Genomic DNA, 17,946 nt, shown 5'->3' with positions numbered 1-17,946 from the left:
ACACACAACAACACACGTTCAACTACACGAACTCCTCCACACACACCACACACACACGTTCAACTACACGAAACATCCACACACACACACACACACACACACGTTCAACTACACGAAACATCCTCCACACACACACACACACACGTTCAACTACACGAAACATCCTCCACACACACACACACACACCACACACACACACACACGTTCAACTACACGAAACACTCCACACACACACACACACACATTCAACTACACGAAACATCCTCCACACACACACACACACACATTCAACTACACGAAACATCCTCCACACCACACACACACATTACACCCAACCCCACACACACACACACACTCACTGGGGGGGAGCGGCTCATCCACTCTCTGGTAACGGCTGATGTCGTGTCGCACGGAGGGAAGGGAACGAACAGGCTGGTGGCCGTTCACCTGAGCTGCAGATCCTGGCAGACACACACACACACACACACACACACACACACAATCTACACTGAATGATCAATTAGTAAAGAATAAAACCAGAAAGTGAAGGAGTTCAACGCTGTTATAAGACGTCTTATTATTCTTATTCTCTCTAGGAAAAAACAGCTCACCTGACCCTCCATCTGTTTCCATGGCAACCTGCCCCGATTCAGCTGCAGCCCCGCCTCCTTCGACAGGCTGTGGGCCCTCCTCCTGTGAGCTGTTTGCGGAAGCTTGCAGGCTCCGCCTACGCTGCCACACCTCACCGCCTTCCTCTTCCCCGTTCGCCACGCCGCTGGCGCCGGCAACGCCCGATTGGTTGGATGCAGCGGTCCCACCTCCCTCTTCTGTAGGCGTGGCTTCGCTGGTGGTGTCTGCAGGCCCCGCCTCCTCATTCTCCTTCTTAGGTACTGCCTCCGCCCCCTTTTCCCCTTCCTGCAACGTACGATGACGTGAAAAGTGGACGTATTCAAGCTTTACCGTAAATTACCAGAACTGTTTGTCCCCTCCAAGCGCATGTCTTCACCTGAGTGGACTTTTCTGGTGGCTGTTCGCCGCTCGCTGGCGCCCCCTGGCTTCCCTCCTCCACCTCGTCCTCTCCTCCGTCCGTTCCCTCATTCGCTGCTGCCTCCTGAGCGGCCGGGGCAGTCTCCACCCCCTTCTCCTGCCCGCCGGTGAGCGTCTCGGCGCCGCGCTGCGTCCCCTCCTCGTCTTCGTCCGAGTCGATGTGCAGCATGGCGTTCAGCCGGGTGTCGGTGGGGAAGCTGGAGCGCAGTTTTGGGGACGCGGCGCCCAGCGGCCTCTCTCCGGGACCTCTGGGCGCTTCGATGGCATCCAGGTAATCGTTCAGAGAGACCTGGCATTGGGCGTGTCCAGGGGACGCCTCGGCCACCTCTCCTTCCGCCACCCCCCGGAGGTCCCTCAGGCGGATGTCGTCCAGGTCGCAGAGTCCCTCGCCGTTCCGGAATCCCTCGCAAGATCCCTCCGAGCCGGTAGGGGACAGTCCCCGCGGCAGTCTGGACGACGGGTGGAGCATGTCCTCGTCATCAGACGGGCTGCCCGGGTCCCCGTTAACGGACGAAGCCCCCAGTAACGATCCCACGGCATCTGAGGTTGAGGAAGAAGTGGCTTTAAACGTAAAACTCCAAATGGACGTGAACACTGAGGACGAAAGCGTCTCTCACCCTCGTGTCCGGTGGAGGTGATGTCCACCCTGAACTGCAGCTGGCCACTCACGTGCTCCGTGGGGAGACGGCGGGACAGCGCGAAGCTCGCCGGGTGGGCCCTGAATCACAAGACGGAGTCTCGTTATTATCTGTTACAGTCAGTAGTTACAGGGACAGTCCCTGTAAGTGTCCTGCTCAGGGACACGATGGTGGTAAGTGGGGTTTGAACCTGGGTCTTCTGGTCCATAGGCTAGTGTGTTACCCGCTAGGCCACTACCTCCCTGATGCTCTAATGCTCTGCTCCTCATACTAAAGATGGAATAAAAAGTGACGGGGACCGGGACCCTGAGCAGGTGGGACGCAACTGGCATCATCAAGCAGAGAAGATACAAAGAGACGAGCGAACTGGACATCGAAGACAATGTCAGACGCCAGAGCTTCGCCCCAGATGGACATTTCAGGGACAACCGCAGTGGTGACAGGTCTCTACTCACCCTGCTGCGTGGCGCTCGAGGAGCCGCTGCACCGGGATGGTCAGCTGACCCAAAAAGCGCTTGATGATTGGACGGCTTTTGGCAAACTTGTCCTTGACCTCAATTTCCAAGACGTCTGTCATCAGGGCCACAAACGTGTACTTCTGCGCAGGGGGAGACAAACGACGTGTGCACACTCACCAGAAGGCTTTAATATTATTAGCCCATCGGCCACGCCCGGCTGCACCCTCAGATGAAGGAGCCACGGGAGCTTTCTGGGCCATTTAGGTGTGACGTGTGACGCGTCTCCGTCTGCCCTCACCTCTCCGTGCCACACGGGGTTGGTGGTGTTGGAGATGATGGAGGCTCGTCTCTCCTGGCCATGATGGGTGAAGGTGGGGAAGCTCCATCTCTTCCCGGGCTGGATGGACATCTTCAAATAGGGATCGGGATTGAAGAACATCCCCTTCTTCAGGCCCTGAGCACGAATATCTACAGACACATAATCACAAGACTTAAAAACCTCTCTCTCCATCAGCCACACAGCGAAAGGCAGACGGTGGACCACCAGTATGTGATCCGGGGGTAGAACCTGTACAGGGGGGGCCATTTATATGGATCCACCTCAATAAAATGGGAATGGGTGGCGATATTAACGTCCTGTTTGTGGCACATTAGTATATGTGAGGGGGCAAACTTTTCAAGATGGGTGGTGACCATAGTGGCCATTTTGAGGTTGGCCATCTTGGATCCAACTTTTTTTCAATAGGAAGAGGGTCATGTGACATCAAATTTATTGGTAATTTCACAAGAAAAACAATGGTGTAACTTTATTCTTTCACGAGTTATTTACAAGTGTCTGACCACTTATAAAATGTGTTCAATGTCACCAACCATTCCCATTTTATTAAGGTGTATCCATATAAATGTCCCACCCTGTACATACATCTAGCCACACAATGAAAACTGATGCCCTCAGCTATGTAGTGATGAACAAAGCGCACACACACACACACACACACACACCAGATGGTCTACAGTCTAGAATAGAACCCAGAAACTCTACAAACATTAATATAAAACGTATTTGTTTCATTCTCGCTAACTTGGACAGATGATCAAATAGCCACAAAGCGACTGGAGCACATAAATCCAGCCACACAATGAAAACCTGATGGCCTCGGGCAGGATAGAAATGAAGCAGGTATGTAGTGATGCACACACGCACCAGATGGCCTCTAGTCTGGAATTAAATAAATTACTATCATAAATAATTATATTTATCTCACAGTGACGTGCGTTCCATCTCCTGCAGTTACACATCGTAACCACCGAGTGGCAGTAGAGGTCAGCCTCGGGTTTGTATTTACAAATGGGAAAATGGGATCGGCCGGCCACTGAGAGTGAAACAATGGCGGCGACCCTGAGTGGAGAATATTCCTGCAGCCGGAGACCCTGCTGGCCGCCGCTCCGCTCTTAAGTGCAGCACTTTACCTAAATGTAGGCAGTAATGGCCACTCTCGACACACACGCATGCACACACACCTGATAACGTAAAACTGACGAGTTTGCGACAGTGTTCTGAGACCACCTGACTGTCCAACTGGCCCTCTGCTCCCGCCTACAAAGGAAGAAAGAAAAGGATTTTATTCACCCAGACAGACAGACTTTTACTGTGTAAAATGGACGTAATATAAATACTACACGATCAGGGACAAACCGTAAAGCAGCGCTGTGGACAGTAACACAATTAAAGGGTCGATCCGGTATCGAAATAAACAACTCCTCACATCAGGAAGTTGTGCACATTTCATTTTTTTATTTTGATATTGATATTCATACATTACACCCGCTGAAAAACACACTACTGCTGAAACGCAGAGCGGGTGGAGCCACGCCCCGTTAATCTGCACCTCTGACCCTGGATTAGTGCACATCATTTCATATCAAATTAATTTGTGCCAGCTGGTATCAATGCAGAGAATCAGAAATGGTGAATCCCCTGTACGGCAAACGGGGCATGAAGACCCCCCTGTGCGGTGACGGTGGCTGTGAAGACGGCTCCATTTATTCAATTATACATAAATACAAAATATAAATAAGTCAAGCTCTCTCATTCGCCAACCAACTTGGGCAGGCCTTTATATCCCTGGACAGACCATAAATTCATAATAAAGTAATATGCATCTAAAACCAATTCAAATACATGGAATAACAGTAATTTCACACAGTTACCATAAACCCCCTCTTCCTCCACGCAATTTTGGTAAATTCTTAGCTCCGCCCCTTCCCCACCGTCACTGCCGGTCAGTCCAGTCCCAAGACTACCGAACCGTTTATTTCCTAGGATGGCTGTTTGGAGCGATCATTACAGCCTGCATGACATCGTGGAGGCATGGGGACGCATGAGAGGACACTGACCAGGACGCCGGGGTTCTTGACGGTGATGCAGGGGGTCGTTGCTCTCAGGGCGCCACTCACTCCGTGGTAATACTTGAAACAGATCTTAGTCTCAGCTGGTGGACACAGGCGCACACACACAAACGAACACTGACACCTTCAAAATACACATTTTAACAAAAAAAAGTGTAAATAAATACTGGCAAAACGGAAACTTCATCTGGATCAGCTGCAGGGATGAGTGAGTGTGTGTGTGTGTGTGTGTGTGTGTGTGCGCAGTCACTCACGCTCCATAAAATAAGGTCCCGGCTCCAGCCTCCAGACGATCTGTCCCTTCTGAGTCCCGTTCACCCCGCGGTTCTTGGAGTCCCACACGTTGGCAGGACACGTCTCGTCTGAGAACACAAAGAGTGTGCGAGTGTGTGTGTGTGCGAATTATAATCTCGTCAAGGACATGGACCATCCAAAGTCAACACACTCGAGTGCAACACAAGCAGCAAAAGAAGCAAAGTGACAAAATTACCAATAATAAAACCGCAGCTATTACAAGAGAAGCAGAACGAAGCCATAATCATCATTTATATTCCATCTGATATAAAACCCACCAGAAACAGGAAACATTAAATACTGAAAATAATCACTGAATTAATTTGCTTTTCTCAAGTGATTTTCATAAAATCAAAAAAAATAAAAACTACTTGTGTTTGGTGAACGTTTCCTGCGCACCAGAAACTGACACGAACTATTATTTTAAAGAGATACCTGTGTTAGTTTGATGTGAAGAATTTGAGACCTTGATAAATGTGGTCATGATGAGAAAAGTAAAATCTTCAGACCTCTGTAGCACATAAGAGTGATGCTGCGTAAAGAATCAATGAAAAATTGAAAAAATTTTGTATGATTAAATGGGTTTAATGTCTTCGCCCCAGAATTAAATTTTTTTTTTTTAAATGTACAAGCCACACTGGCTGGTGAGCAAAAAAGTTTGTTCCCCCTTTGAGATTAGAGATCGATTATTAATACTTAATACATGACACCTGACATGGACAGATCACGTAGCGGCGATTCGGAGGTGGCAGATGGTTTAATACTGGTCTATATATAAAAACCCTTCCTGAGTCAGCTTCCCCTCCCACAGACGCCCATCTGCTCCTCGCCGCCATTTAGCATCGTGCTAACGGCGCTTCAGCTACGCTAGCAGAGCTAGCTCGGAGCAGAATACACCAAGGAATGTTCCACGGGCTGCTCTTATCGTCTGTATCGTCAACGTTCATTAAAGCACTGCTGTTGTGAATGAATCCGACCGATTACAGAGATTTCCGAGCGTATTAATTCCATGACTAATGGAGGACTTAAATTAACAGTAGAAACTGAAAAGCGGAACTAATCACGATTAGATTATCTGATCTGAAGGGTGCAGTGTTACTCAAACCTAACTTCTAAATGATAAAATAAAATTAAACTATAACGGTGCATTCCAAATCATTCACAATGTTCCATTGATCAAAATATCCTAACTCGCTACATCAGTTGTTTCACCGCTGCATTGCATTCTGGGCTACATAGGCCCCAGAGACAGTGCACACTTTGCATTCTATTGGCTTCATACTGCAATTTTCTGCATATTTATTTTAAAAAAAAGCATGTTGGTGTGGAATGTTGGACACACAACCAGCCGATGTTGACAAAGAAATGCTTGCTAAGTATCTAGAGAAGCTGCCGGACCTGACAACTGTTCTAGCGGACCTTTCATGGTGAAATACACCTTCTAGAACGCTGTAACATTTCATCCGGCCGTCGCTTTACAAGAATAAAAAAGGTAGAGTTATTGCTTGAGATCGACGGTGAGGGTTGAGAGCCTATATATTTACGAAGGTGACTGTTGACTTCCAACAATCCACAACTCACGCCCGGCCAAGCCCACGATGCCACACAACAGCCAAAATGTCACTTCGTGGCAAAATGATGTGAGGAGCCTCCCCTCCACCAGCAGAGGACCAGTCCTCCTTTACTCCAGGTCAAGTACAGACTATGGTAGACCCTGGTAAATCGGGCGAGCTCGTCTGTGAGGGATGGGACAGCTCCCCGGGGGACTGATCGATGGCTGGCGGGCCAAGGCCCCGGAGAGAGAGTCTCAGGAATTCCCCTTCCCGCCCCCCCAGACTAGATCAATCTCGCCTTTCACTGGACACCACTTCCCCTCTCCCGGCCTGTTCACAGCAGACCAGCACACACACAGAGTTAATGGTACTTCCATTCAGGAGAAGCCTGCTGCCTTCATGGGGAGAATCCATCAGCTGCCCCAGGACAGGGACCGTGGTGTTGGACCACCGACTGAAGAGCCACCTCTACACTGGACATTTGAACTATGCAGCAGAGTGGAGTGATTAAAAGGTGACCTTCAGTGAGTGTGAGAGGAACAGAGAGAGTGAAATATAAAGATAAACGAGTGAGAGCGGATGGACGTGATAAAAGGCAGCCAATGACACGGTGTCTCCGTACTCCATACCGCACAGCTGACTCAGCTCTCGTGGTCTTCACACACACACACACACACACACACACACACACACACACACACCACATTACAGGTCACCAGATAATAGTCCTCAGCTCCACTGCTGTACTGGTCATTCCTCCTCACAAGGTCCAGGGATCTTCAGCATGAAAAACACTCAGAACATTTACAGCAGCATTTATTTACAGGACCTTGAAGCCTCCTTCACGTCCTCTAAACATCTAACCATTTCTTTACATACAAAGGGGCTTTAGTGGTCCCTCTCCAGATCCTGAAGGTCCTGCTTACCTATGTGGTAGAGTCCAATCCAGTCGGTGGCGTCCACCTCCTCTTTGATGTCCCAGGAGATGACCAGGTTCTGGCCCCGCCCCAGCGTGAACTGGTAGGTGGAAGCTGTGAGTGATGAGCGGCTCTCAGAGGTCACCAGGTCCGTGTCACTGTTGGCTCGGGGCAGCCCGAGAGGGGTGTCAGATGGGCCGGGTCTTGGGCCACCCCCCGGGCCACCTACAACAGCTCCAGCCACGTCCCCGCTGGCTCCGCCCTGGACCGAAAGCCCGCGCAGGTTTTCAGGGCCCAGCGTGTAGCGCATGTGTGGGCTCCGCCTCCGCACCACCAACAGGTGCTCGCGGGCAGTTGTAGCCATGGCAACAGGGTTGGGGTGGTGGGGCTGATGGGGTTGATGATGTGGGTGGGGGTGATGGTGGTGGTGGGAGGGGTGGGGACGGGAGCGGGGGGGGAGGACTGCCGTGGCGAGGGAGGGGCGAATGGTGGACGCTGGGTGAGGAGGATGACCAAGATGAGGAAGAAGGGAAGAGAATAAAGAGGGTGGGATGCCTCCAGACGGTCAGAAGATCATCTGGCTTCCTCAGCCCAACTGTTCAGGTCCTTATAAAGCTTTTGTAGATGCCACAGACTCTGGCGGGAATCCCCCGGTCACGGTGAAGAATGGACGCCGCCGCTCTGGTGTGTTGCGGATTCCTCCACACATCCTACCAAGGGCTGAAGAGAAGAGCCCTTGACGGGACCGCATTGTGCTGGGAGAGCCAGGTAGATGGTGCCTGCAAGAGAAGGACAGACGGACAAAGTAAGAATGGGCACGTTGACCAGAGGGAGTGACACAACGAAGCCGGATTCTGCGGTTCACCAGCTCTCCGTTCTACCAAACAAGACACCCATCTAAAAACCAGAAGAGCAGAGTCCCAGGTTCGAACCCCACTTACTGCCATCGTGTCCCTGAGTAGGACACTGTCCCTGTCACTACTCGCTCTGGATAAGGCTGGATGTCTCAGTACACCAGCATGAAGATAACGTATCACGTAAATTAAAACAAAAGAGAACGGGATCTGTTGCCAACATTTCGTGTGGCGTCTGCTCTGGAGATGATGGCGGTGGCCTTCGGTGATTAAAATGCCACCATTTTAATCTGGTGGGAGGGCGGGGCTGGACGAGAGCGGCGGCTTAAGCATCACTGCACTTAATCACCGACGAGCAGCTACGGTTCTCCGGCGCAGCTGTGAACCATCTCTCTCCATCACCGGAGCTCAGGACATCCGCGTCATCGCCACGTCCATCTAATATTTCACAGCACCAGCTGACCACCAGCTGTCAAAGCAGGAAATGTGCTGAAGAGGTCATGTGGACTGTGGTCACCTGTGACTATCATGACATGAACCCATTTTCTACGCCGGGATGACATTACGAGAACTTCCAGAACAGTCCATATGGAGCGCGTGGACAAGCAGAGGCAGACGGGCCTGAAGAGAAGATGCGAGGAGAAGAGACAGAGCAGAGCGGGAAGTGTGAGGGACAACAGACGGCACAGTGGAGCTTACATAACTGCAGGAGGAAGACGGATCGGGTCGAGTTTATGAAATGTCGAAACAGAGGAATGGAGAAAAGTGGAGTGAGTGCGTGAGGAGTGGAGAGAAGAAGAAGAAGAAAGGGGGGGTAGAGAACCAAGCTCAAGTGTGAGAGCCTCTCTGGACCTTACATAACAGCCGTTCTGCGTTCCGTCTCCCACACAGCTCTGTTTGAGAACTTGACATGCACCAGAGAATTCTGGGTAACGTCAGCGTCAGAGTGGCCACCACAACTTCATTATAGTCACGGCTGCAAGAAGGCTAAAGCTCTCCAAAACACCAAATGCCATGGCGATCCAGGACCACCAGGACCACAGTTACTCCACCCATAGAGCTGCACATCTCCTCATACGCAAATGAACCAATTTTTTTAAGAATAGAAGAAGAGGGTCTCCAGCCATCAGTTGATAGAATCTAAATGAACGATTTTACGCTGTGCTTTTGCTGCGTTCTTCTGACTATGTGCTTTTGATTCAGAATGAGTGAAGAACATCTTGACTGTTTTGGTCTGGTTTATTTGTTGCACCTGTACGTTGCGTGAAAAAGCAGAGAACCAGTCAGAAGGTGACATGAGCCATCCATGCAGGTGACCACACACAATCCAATTTCTCAGTACGTGCTCTATATACATACGTTCATTTACGTAAGTTCACATACAAGTTTGCATAAGTATACGGCCCACTTCCTGCCAGTTTCCCACTATAAAGGGACTAATAAAGGACAATTTCATCCCATCATCGCACCTAATACAAGCCGTGTTCTTGTCGTCCGCCATGTTTCTTCATGATTTTAACACCAACAATTCATCCAGGCCTACAGATAACCAGCACTGTGCTTGTAGGGCTGTAGTAACGTGGCTTTAATAGTAAGTCTTATAACCCAGGGGGTTCTCAACCTTCTGCAAGCTGGCCCCCCCAAAGCTGCTTCTTTACTTAAACTGTCGAGGCTTGCGCAGCTTCTCGAGGAGAAATCGAACAAATGGGCGCCGTTTTCTAACGTCTACGAGCGCAGCGCACACAAATAAACCAAACTGACATACTGCAGTTAACTTTCAAAATGTGCCGTTTTCATATTTACAACGTTTAAATACAGCTCAGCAACATACATCACACGACCTGACAATTAACCGTCACCTCGCGACTGATGAAATAATGACTGTTTGGGTCTGTTTTGATCCGATGAATCTCAACCGTTATAACCCGAGCGGTTATCAGATTTATTCGATTCTGGGCCACTTCTGAAGGTGATCTTCTCCGTTCCTCTTCACCTTGTGCATTTTCCAGTGAGAGCAGCGACGTGCAGAAGGCCGCCGGGTTCAGAGCAACACGGGACACTACAGAAGGCCATTAATAATTCATCAATAACACTTACAGTTCATGCAGCATTCCATTACAACCAAACATGGCCGGAATGTTCCTCAACCTCAACGCCAGGGCACCGATAATACGGTTTTATCAAGGCTCCAGGAGGGACAGGTGGACATTCTGTCCTACAAGCAGCGAAGATTCGAGAGCCTAACAGTGATGTTGAGACAGTGGATCACAGCTTCTACAAGTTGTTTCTGGTCTGCAGTGGTCAGGACCTGTCAGAAGAACTCCAGGGAAGGACAACCGGTGACGGAGCTACTGAACTTCAAACTGCTGGTTTCAAACACCGAGTTTGAGGAGCTCATCAAAATTTCCAAAACTGTCTAGTGGAGTCCATGCCTCCAAAGGGGGGAAATAGTCAGAGAACTTGATTTATCCTGGAGGAAACTGCTTAATCGTACGGTTATGGCCTTTTGGCGTGTTGGCCAACATCGCATCATATTTACAGCATTTACCAGACGCCCTTATCCAGTATTTACAGGGACAGTCCCCCCCCTGGAGACACTCAGGGTTAAGTGTCCTTCTCAGGGACGCGATGGTAGTAAGTGGGGTTCGAACCTGGGTCTTCTGGTGTGTTCCCCACTAGGCTACTACCACCCACATATGATTAGTGGGTTGGCCGAAATGAAGAGCGTTGCCTTGGTAAAGCACTGGTTGTATTGTGTGCAGAACTAGTCATGGAGACAGGAACCTGGGGGCAGCGGTGGCCTAGCGGTTAAGGAAGCGGCCCCGACCAGTCAAGGTGCCACTGAGCTGTGTATCACATGTGACAATCACTTCACTTTATTACTTTAGGAATCATGCAGCATAACCCTGCTGATATGACCAGGTACACTGTGGATAAATCATTTACATTTACAGCATTTATCAGACGCCCTTATCCAGAGCAACTTACAATCAGTAGTGACAGGGACAGTCCCCCCTGGAGACACTCAGGGTTAAGTGTCCTGCTCAGGGACACAATGGTAGTAAGTGGGATTTGAACCCGGGTCTTCTGGTTCGTATGCGAGTGTGTTACCCACTAGGCTACGTATAAATCATATTTAAGATGGAACTTTTCATTACATTTCAACTCTGTCGTTTGTCAGATTTTCTATATTTTGCAGAGTTTACTGGTCAACAGAGGCGTATAATGCCGACCTCAACCTATCAAGGGGGGGGGGGGGGGGAGAGAGGGAGAGAGACGGGGAGAGAGAGAGGGAGGGAGAGAGAGAGAGAGAGAGAGAGAGGGAGAGAGGGAGAGAGGGAGAGAGAGAGAGAGAGAGAGAGAGGGGAGAGAGGGACAGAGGGAGAGAGAGGGAGGGAGAGAGGGAGAGAGAGAGAGAGGGACAGAGACGGGGAGGGAGAGAGGGAGAGAGGGAGAGGGAGAGAGAGAAGGTGAATGGCCCTGATCCCGGCATTGGGATTAAATGAGAATGGTTGGATTAAGAAAGACCCCATTAATCCCTGCTCATCATCAGGCCGCCGTCTGCCAGTGGTCCACACCTCCATCACAGCAGCTTCTCTCCTTGCTCTGCACGGTGAACTCCACCTTCCTCTGAATCCTGCGGTATTGCTCTGCTGGTGGCCCAGTAAAGTTCTGAAGTTGGTTTTTGTACCTGCATTAATTAAACCAAACTTCCAAGATGAAACAAAGGCTGGTTCCTACTGGGGACTCTGACATCATTTCCTGTAAGAGCAGGAAGTCTGGACAGTAAAACCCAGCAGACGCGCAGGAAACGGGCCTCCAGAGGAAGTCCACATCCTCACCAGGAGATTCACGTGACCACAGCGTTCCTCACATTCCTCGTGCACCTCCCTATTTAACCCTCGATAGCACGAGGAACCCACAGGAGAAATCTCCTTCACCGTCTTCCTGTGGCGCAGAGCCGTCCAAACGCCCACGTCCCCCAGAACACACCAAGGCCGAGTCAGAGCTCTGGAGCTCACGTACTCCAATTCAAACACTGGACACCGCGCCGAGAGCAAATTACGGAACGAGACCACCACACTACACATGTACACATCCTGAAAAGACCAGCATCAACACACACGTAGACCCCGAAAACCCAACTCCGCATTCTTCTTTTTTGGACACGTTCTCGTAATTTAATTCCAAAGATCTCAAACCTCTGAAGGCGTCTAATACAACCGAAACGGATTAATTACATCAGACGTCCTTATCCAGAGCGACTTACAGTCAGTAGTTACAGGGACAGTCCCCCCCTGGAGACACTCAGGGTTAAGTGTCCTGCTCAGGGACACGATGGTAGTAAGTGGGGTTTGAACCTGGGTCTTCTGGTTCGTAGGCGAGTGTCCTGGACTGAATGGGGAAATTGGAATTGAACTTGGAGTAAAGTACGCTGCTCCCTCCACAGACACCCAGGAGACGGCAAGTTCTCTAAGAACGATGGCCTACAGTCCCCTCGGCCCCTCGAGGACCCACGTCTCCACTACGTCTATTCCTGCTGAAGCCAGACATCTGACGCGCTGGCCCATATCTAGATCTATTTTTAAAAAGTGTGTGTTGTCCAGAGATCATGTTCTCCACACTGGTCTACATGCAGCAAAACCAGGACTAACCTTCCAAATGGACCTTTATAAAACGGCACACACACACACACACACACACACACACCTCGCTTCCGTAAACCCCAACATCTCAGCACCAGAGGAACGGAGCTGAACTGCAACCAGGTCTCTCCGTTCTAAAAATACTGGGACGCAGCGAGCAGCGAGACGGTTATTACATAACACGACGTTCTCCATCGTCCAGCTCCATCAGGTTTATTTAAAAAGTGGCCGCTGAGGACGTGGGACGGGGCAGAAGAAACATCTCCACTCCATCCCAATCGGGAAGTTCACACCACCACAACAGCAGGAAATAACCCGACACAAGCAGCTGCTGCCAGGGTGACACGGGTCCTCGGTATTTCACCAGCACATGACAGGTGTCCAGCGTGTGGGGACCTTCATCAAGGGGACCTCAGTGGCACCTTGGCGGCTCGGGATTCGATTACGGGGCCGCTTCCTTCACCGCCAGGCCACCGCTCTGAAGTTGGGGAGTTGTATTTCAGCCATTTACACGTTAGACGGTACATCGTGAAACGAAACAGAACCTGGTCCTACGCGGAACATCTGCACGTTCCAGAACGTATCACCGCATCATCTGAATTAGACACGTGGAGCCCTCTCTACCAGAAACTGGAGAAGAGGAGCGTACCGGATCCAGTAAATAAGCTCTGCGCCACCGAGGAACCCACATGGAGATGTGGAGCAGGTTGACGGACGTGAAGAACGGTCAGAGTTCATGCGGTGGCAGGAAGTGCTGGAGTCCCCGTCATTGTTCCCACCTCGGCCACAGGCTATTTCTGGACCACAGACTCCCACAACCTTCCTCTGATACGTTCCAGGTTCTGCAGCCCAGATGCAGGACCTTCTCCTCACAGACAGGACGGTGACCCGACTTCCTGCAGGAACGTTCATGTTGCCGTCATTTCCTCAGGCTCCACCTTTCTTATAGTTACGTTTGAAGGAACGTTATGTCTCAAATAAACAAATCGCCCCCATATTAAAGGGACAGAAGCACCACGCCCTCAAAACGTCCCCGACTGGAAGGAGACACGCCCTCTAAATCTCCCAGACTGGAAGGAGACACGCCCTCAAAACCTCCCCAACTCCATGGCTGGAAGGAGACACGCCCTCAAAACCTCCACGGCTGGAAGGAGACACGCCCTCAAAACCTCCCCAACTCCCCGACTGGAAGGAGACACGCCCTCAAAACCTCCCTGACTGGAAGGAGACACGCCCTCAAAACCTCCACGGCTGGAAGGAGACACGCCCTCAAAACCTCCCCAACTGGAAGGAGACACGCCCTCAAAACCTCCACGGCTGGAAGGAGACACGCCCTCAAAACCTCTCCAACTCCACGGCTGGAAGGAGACACACCCTCTAAACCTCCCCGACTGGAAGGAGACACACCCTCTAAACCTCCCCGACTGGAAGGAGACACGCCCTCAAAACCTCCACGGCTGGAAGGAGACACGCCCTCAAAACCTCCCCAACTCCACGGCTGGAAGGAGACACACCCTCTAAACCTCCCCGACTGGAAGGAGACACGCCCTCAAAACCTCCCTGACTGGAAGGAGACACGCCCTCAAAACCTCCACGGCTGGAAGGAGACACGCCCTCAAAACCTCCCCAACTGGAAGGAGACACGCCCTCAAAACCTCCACGGCTGGAAGGAGACACGCCCTCAAAACCTCTCCAACTCCACGGCTGGAAGGAGACACACCCTCTAAACCTCCCCGACTGGAAGGAGACACGCCCTCAAAACCTCCCCGACTGGAAGGAGACACGCCCTCAAAACCTCCCCGACTGGAAGGAGACACGCCCTCAAAACCTCCCTGACTGGAAGGAGACACGCCCTCTAAACCTCCCCGACTCCATGGCTGGAAGGAGACACACCCTCTAAACCTCCCCGACTGGAAGGAGACACGCCCTCAAAACCTCCCTGACTGGAAGGAGACACGCCCTCTAAACCTCCCCGACTCCATGGCTGGAAGGAGACCAGCTTGGCCACGACTCATCAAGCATTAGGTCATGTTCAAGAACCCATGATCCCCAATGGAACCCGTACAGACCATCCAGAACATTGTTCTTGCACGTTCATGTAGCCGGTTTGTGTCAGTATGTAACGTTGTTTAAATGTTCCATGTAGGTTCCGGAGACACGTTGTTTCGTTCTAGGTGGAACTTCTAGGTGAGCTTCTGCCAACGTGACCACCAGGCTTCCAGATGGTGGAGCGAGCTGCTTTATTCTCCATCCTCAGTCATCTCTTGAATTACAGGGTGTTCAGAGAGCCTCTCCTCCTCCTCCTCCTCCTCTCGCTCTTACCAGAAACTTCATACGCTTATTAGCCCCAAGTGAGCGTGAAGGCCTGAACGGCCGCCCCTTGTAGGTAATTTTCTTTTGTCTGGTGTGAGGATGGAGACGCGGATCGTCAGGTCGCTTTGTTCCAGGTTGAAACCGAGTCAACTGAAGCCCTTCAAGATGGTCGGTCCGTATCATATTCGGAGAATTATTATTATTATCATATCTACTGTACTACGCTGGCCATGTGGCTCTGAAGCCACACGTATTCAGATACTAAGATCTCAGAGAGCAGGAAATCATGATGATGATGATGATGATGAGACCTCCACGTGATCCTAATATCCTTCGATTCAGACAAATCGTTTTTTTTTTTTTTTTACGGTCGCATCTTCCTCCTCCTCTTCTTCAGGTCCACTCGTGAACTTGACCCGCACCATCATGCGCCGAGAACCTGTAGCCACGTTCATTTAAATCCCGCCCGGGTTCATTATTCATGATTATTATTTTTTTTATTATTGAGAACGTGTATAAAAGCAGCGCACATTATTTCTGGTTATGATTATTGAGAACGTGTATAAAAGCAGCGCACATTATTTCTGGTTATGATTATTGAGAACGTGTATAAAAGCAGCGCACATTATTTATGATTATTGAGAACGTGTATAAAAGCAGCGCACATTATTTCTGGTTATGATTATTGAGAACGTGTATAAAAGCAGCGCACATTATTTCTGGTTATGATTATTGAGAACGTGTATAAAAGCAGCGCACATTATTTATGATTATTGAGAACGTGTATAAAAGCAGCGCACATTATTTCTGGTTATTGAGAACGTGTATAAAAGCAGCGCACATTATTTCTGGTTATGATTATTGAGAACGTGTATAAAAGCAGCGCACATTATTTATGATTATTGAGAACGTGTATAAAAGCAGCGCACATTATTTCTGGTTATTGAGAACGTGTATAAAAGCAGCGCACATTATTTCTGGTTATGATTATTGAGAACGTGTATAAAAGCAGCGCTCCTTACCGCCAGCGGGACGCCAGGCCCGCCGAGGACCAGCGCGCCTCAGCCGGGCAGCGGCTCCGGCGGCTCCGGCGGCTCCGGGGGCTCCGACGCGGCTAGCAGCTCGTCTCGTCCGCGTTTATTTACATCCTCGCCGCCGCCGCCGCTGCGGCCACATGCCCGTCCGTCCGTCCGTCCGTCAGTCCGGTTCCGGTTCCGGTTCCGGCGGAGCTCGGATCAGAACCGCCGCGGAGCCCCGGGAGGACACGGCTCTACAGCGGCCTCCTCTTACTCCTCCGCCGCGGCGTGAAGGTGTTTACGGGACGGACAGGAGGAGGACAGCGCCCCCTGCCGCCCACATCCCACAATGCACTTCGCACAATCCACCTGCTTTATTCATCTCCTTCACGTGTTCCAATTCGGATAGTATATTAAAAGAAAACTCTGACCCCTACCTGACCCCTACCTGACCCCTACCCGGCTCCTCCCCCTTCCCCTACGACCTGGAGTCCTTCTCATGCGACTTGCCAGAAGGGGGCGCTACAGGGCCACGATTCTTCATACTGTAAAGTAGGAGATATGAGGTGGTGTTTTATTAAATCCAAGCTGGAGTTCAGATCATGAAACATGTCTGCATGTTCACATTTACACCCCAATATTCATATTACAGACTGATGGGCCAGTGGTGGCCTGATGGGGCAGTGGTGGCCTAGCGGTTAAGGAAGTGGCCCCGTAATCAGAAGGTTGCCGGTTCGAATCCAGACCCACCAAGGTGCCACTGAGGTCCCCTTGATGAAGGTCCTTGATGAAGGTCCCGTCCCCACACGCTGCTCCCCGGGTGCTTGTCATGGTGCCCACTGCTCACCAAAGGTGATGGTTAAATACAGAGGACACCTTTCACCGTGTCACCGTGTGCTGTGCTGCTGTGTATCACAATGACAATCACGTCACTTCTGAAGTGGCCCTGCGTACACGAGAAACCGCGAATGGAAAGCTGTAGATGGCGGGTGTAGTAAGATGTCCACGCTGAGGCCATCGTGAGGTGACAGAGTGGCTTTTAAAAGCGCCACGCGCTTCCTGAAGATAAGAGGTGTGAACGGGACGCTGACACCGCGGTACGCCACATTACACAGAATCGGGTGGCGCGTCTGTTTGCGGAGGAAATCCGGTCGCCACTCGGTGGAAAGCCGCTCTATTTGAGAAGCTTTTAACAGGCTTTTAGTGTTTTATCTCGCTATCTGAATCTGCTCATCAATGATCGACCTCAGCAGATGTTGCAGGATCCTCCCAGAGCCATCAAAATAAAAAGGGATGGATGAATGATTTCCCACCTCCACTGCAGCAGATAGCAGCCGTAAATGTTATCTTCTGGCCAGCGGGAGCGGAACGCGGCCTGGTCGGACCTTTCACACCCAGCAGCACGTGGCACCATGGCTTCTGGGTGAAGGTCCAGCATGACGCGTTATCTGACAGACAATTAGCAGGGGTTAATGGTTAAAGGCCCATTTATTAATGATCGCCGCCCCGATTCCATGGGGTCAGTGTCAAAAAACGTCCAGGCCCAGCCCAGGAACCAGAGGCGGGACCTTCTCTGCACTGATATGAAGGCCATGACAATTATGAAAAGAAATGGGTGGTAGTGGCCTGGTGGGTAACACACTCGCCTATGAACCAGAAGACCCAGGTTCAAACCTCACTTACTACCATCGTGTCCCCGAGCAGGACACTAAACCCTGAGTGTCTCCAGGGGGGGACTGTCCCTGTCACTACTGATTGAGAAATGCTGTAAACGTGAATGAACGTGCGTGTGAGTGTGTGC

General features: G+C 50.8%; 1 protein-coding gene across 1 annotated transcript; it reads right to left on the bottom strand.

Annotated features, from left to right (window-relative positions):
• Positions 1-359: 359 nt before the first annotated feature.
• LOC114771745 (E3 ubiquitin-protein ligase HECW2-like) lies at positions 360-16,444 on the bottom strand (the record flags this gene model as incomplete). Its single annotated transcript, XM_028965083.1, has 11 exons — positions 16,152-16,444; positions 7,326-8,095; positions 4,807-4,914; positions 4,541-4,635; positions 3,665-3,740; positions 2,442-2,611; positions 2,141-2,283; positions 1,665-1,765; positions 1,007-1,587; positions 612-915; positions 360-461 (listed from the first exon to the last, which is right to left on the bottom strand). Coding segments are annotated over exons 2-11 (2,035 nt in total), but the record flags the coding sequence as incomplete, so codon positions are not given.
• Positions 16,445-17,946: the final 1,502 nt, after the last annotated feature.

Source organism: Denticeps clupeoides, unplaced genomic scaffold, assembly GCF_900700375.1.
Source record: "Denticeps clupeoides unplaced genomic scaffold, fDenClu1.1, whole genome shotgun sequence".
NCBI classification, from domain to species: Eukaryota; Metazoa; Chordata; class Actinopteri; order Clupeiformes; family Denticipitidae; genus Denticeps; species Denticeps clupeoides.
This window is presented reverse-complemented; position numbering and strand designations above follow the sequence as displayed.